Consider the following 1,954-nt stretch of genomic DNA (forward strand, 5'->3'; position numbering starts at 1 on the left):
GCCGCCGGTGGAGCGGCCGGACGGCGAGGGGCCACCGGAGCTCGGCGCGGCCGCGGGTCCGCAGGACGAGCTGAGCCTGGAGCAGATCCTGCGGCTCTACAACCAGCCCATCAATGAGGAGCAGGCGTGGGCCGTGTGCTTTCATTCCTGCGGCTACCTGCGCGCCGCCGCCCGCCGCCAACCCCGCCGCCGCGTGCGCTCGGCCGCGCAGATCCGCGTGTGGAGGGACGGCGCCGTCACCCTGGCGCCCGACGAGGGAGAGCCGCCCCCCGCCACGGGTGAGCTCGCGGCCCCGCGCCGAGCCTCAGGCCCCACCCCTCGGTGACCCGGGAGGACGGGCGAGCGGGCGGCGGGAGGCCGAGTCCCTTGCGCGCACGGCCTGCTGACCCCGTGTGCGCCTTTACCGGGCGGTCCACCCGGCTGTGCTGGGGTTGTGATAAGGTGTCGTCGCGATCCCCAATGCCGGAGTCAGGGAAATGACACCTTTGGGAAGGCATAGTCCGGGCGTAGTATTTTAAGTTTGACAGTAGTCTTTGGGAATGCCCAGAAGACATCTGAAAGCCTGAGAAATTCTGCGATTTGGGAGAAATAGAATTTAAAAAAAAAAAAAAAACACCTGACTTCGGGTACGGGAAGTTGAAGAATAGCTATTATCTGCCTTAGTGTTAAAATTGGTTGTGATGAAAAATGCAGACTTTTGAAAAGTTGACAGGATGTTCGGATAAAAGAAAATGCATTTTAGAATGTAAATTCTTCATCGTTCGTCACCTAACCACTGATACATAACCAGGAGCTTACTCACATGGTGTATTGATGGCAAGACTGGTAATAGGTTTTTCCTATTCGGTTTTATCTAATTCAAACTTTGAGAGGCAAATCTATTAAAACCCTAGAAAAACAACCCACCTTCACTTCTAGAAAGTTGATGGAAGTGTCAAAATGCTTATGGTAAAAGATGTAATTAAGAAGTCTGTGAATTGACATTTAATGAAAATCGTTTTCTAAATTGATGAAAACATTCAATCTCTGTTTTGCCAGAATGCTGTTTCTCTCTTTTTTAGTTCAAGGAAACCTAGTTTTATTTATTTAAAACAAGCCCTGTGTTAAAAACCTAAATGTACTCTTTTCAGAATACCATGTTATGTTTTGATCCATCTGTACGTTGAATGATATTTAGAGCCAGCTTTTCAGTGTTTCTTGTGAAAATTTTTTTTTTTCAAACAGTTTAGATTTGTTACTTGAGTTTAGACTTGGTCTTAGTAAATTATAATTTCAGTTGTAATTTGCTTCCGGTATAGTATAATATGAAAAGATATATTTTTCAAAACTACAAGGCCTTGGTTCTGAACTATTGGAAGAAGAAAAAAAGTTGTGTGCAACCTTGCTCACAGAAGAATCTCTGGTAGTACTGAGAGATGAGCCCTGTTGCATGGCCAGTTCAGGAACGTAATCTCAAAAGTTTCCTTTAGTTGTCAAAGACTGATAGATTCTGGTTGCCATTGTTGGGATCTTTTATATGATTAGTTTGAGTTTAGTGCACTATGAAGAGAATAGTAAATAGATGTTTTTTAGAAACCGTAATGGATTTTTAAAATTTTAACTTACTTAAAATTTTTTATTATCGTGTGAATGTGCATGATTGTGTGTATAGGAGTGCACCTGCCACAATGCATGTGTAGAGGTTAGAGATTGACAGTTTTGTGGCATTGTCTTCTTCCACTTTTATGTGGATTCCAAGCATCAAACTCAGGTGGCCAAGTTTATGTGGCAAATGCTTTACCCACTGAGCCATCTTGCTGGCCCACTATTTATTTATTTACATTTTTTTTTCTTTTTTGGACCTTCATTTTTTAAAAAAGTTATTTATTTAATAACCATATAATTAGAAGAAGCATTTCATTACAACAGCATTGACATATTCAATAACAATTTCCAGAGCTAAGATGCATCTCTT

The 1,954-nt window shown here is 43.6% G+C and overlaps 1 protein-coding gene across 1 annotated transcript in view; it reads left to right on the forward strand.

Moving 5' to 3' along the window:
• Positions 1-1,954, forward strand: part of LOC103729730 (protein spire homolog 1-like) — a gene marked incomplete at its 3' end in the record, with an annotated part of 118,969 nt that overhangs the window by 1,304 nt on the left and 115,711 nt on the right. Inside the window, exon 3 of the mRNA XM_017796741.1 lies at positions 3-278. Within this exon, the coding sequence (XP_017652230.1) occupies positions 3-278 (276 nt within the window). The remainder of the gene's footprint in view (positions 1-2; positions 279-1,954) is intronic.

The sequence above is a fragment of the Nannospalax galili genome, unplaced genomic scaffold, assembly GCF_000622305.1.
Source record: "Nannospalax galili isolate Female #2095 unplaced genomic scaffold, S.galili_v1.0 scaffold3670, whole genome shotgun sequence".
Taxonomy (NCBI): domain Eukaryota; kingdom Metazoa; phylum Chordata; class Mammalia; order Rodentia; family Spalacidae; genus Nannospalax; species Nannospalax galili.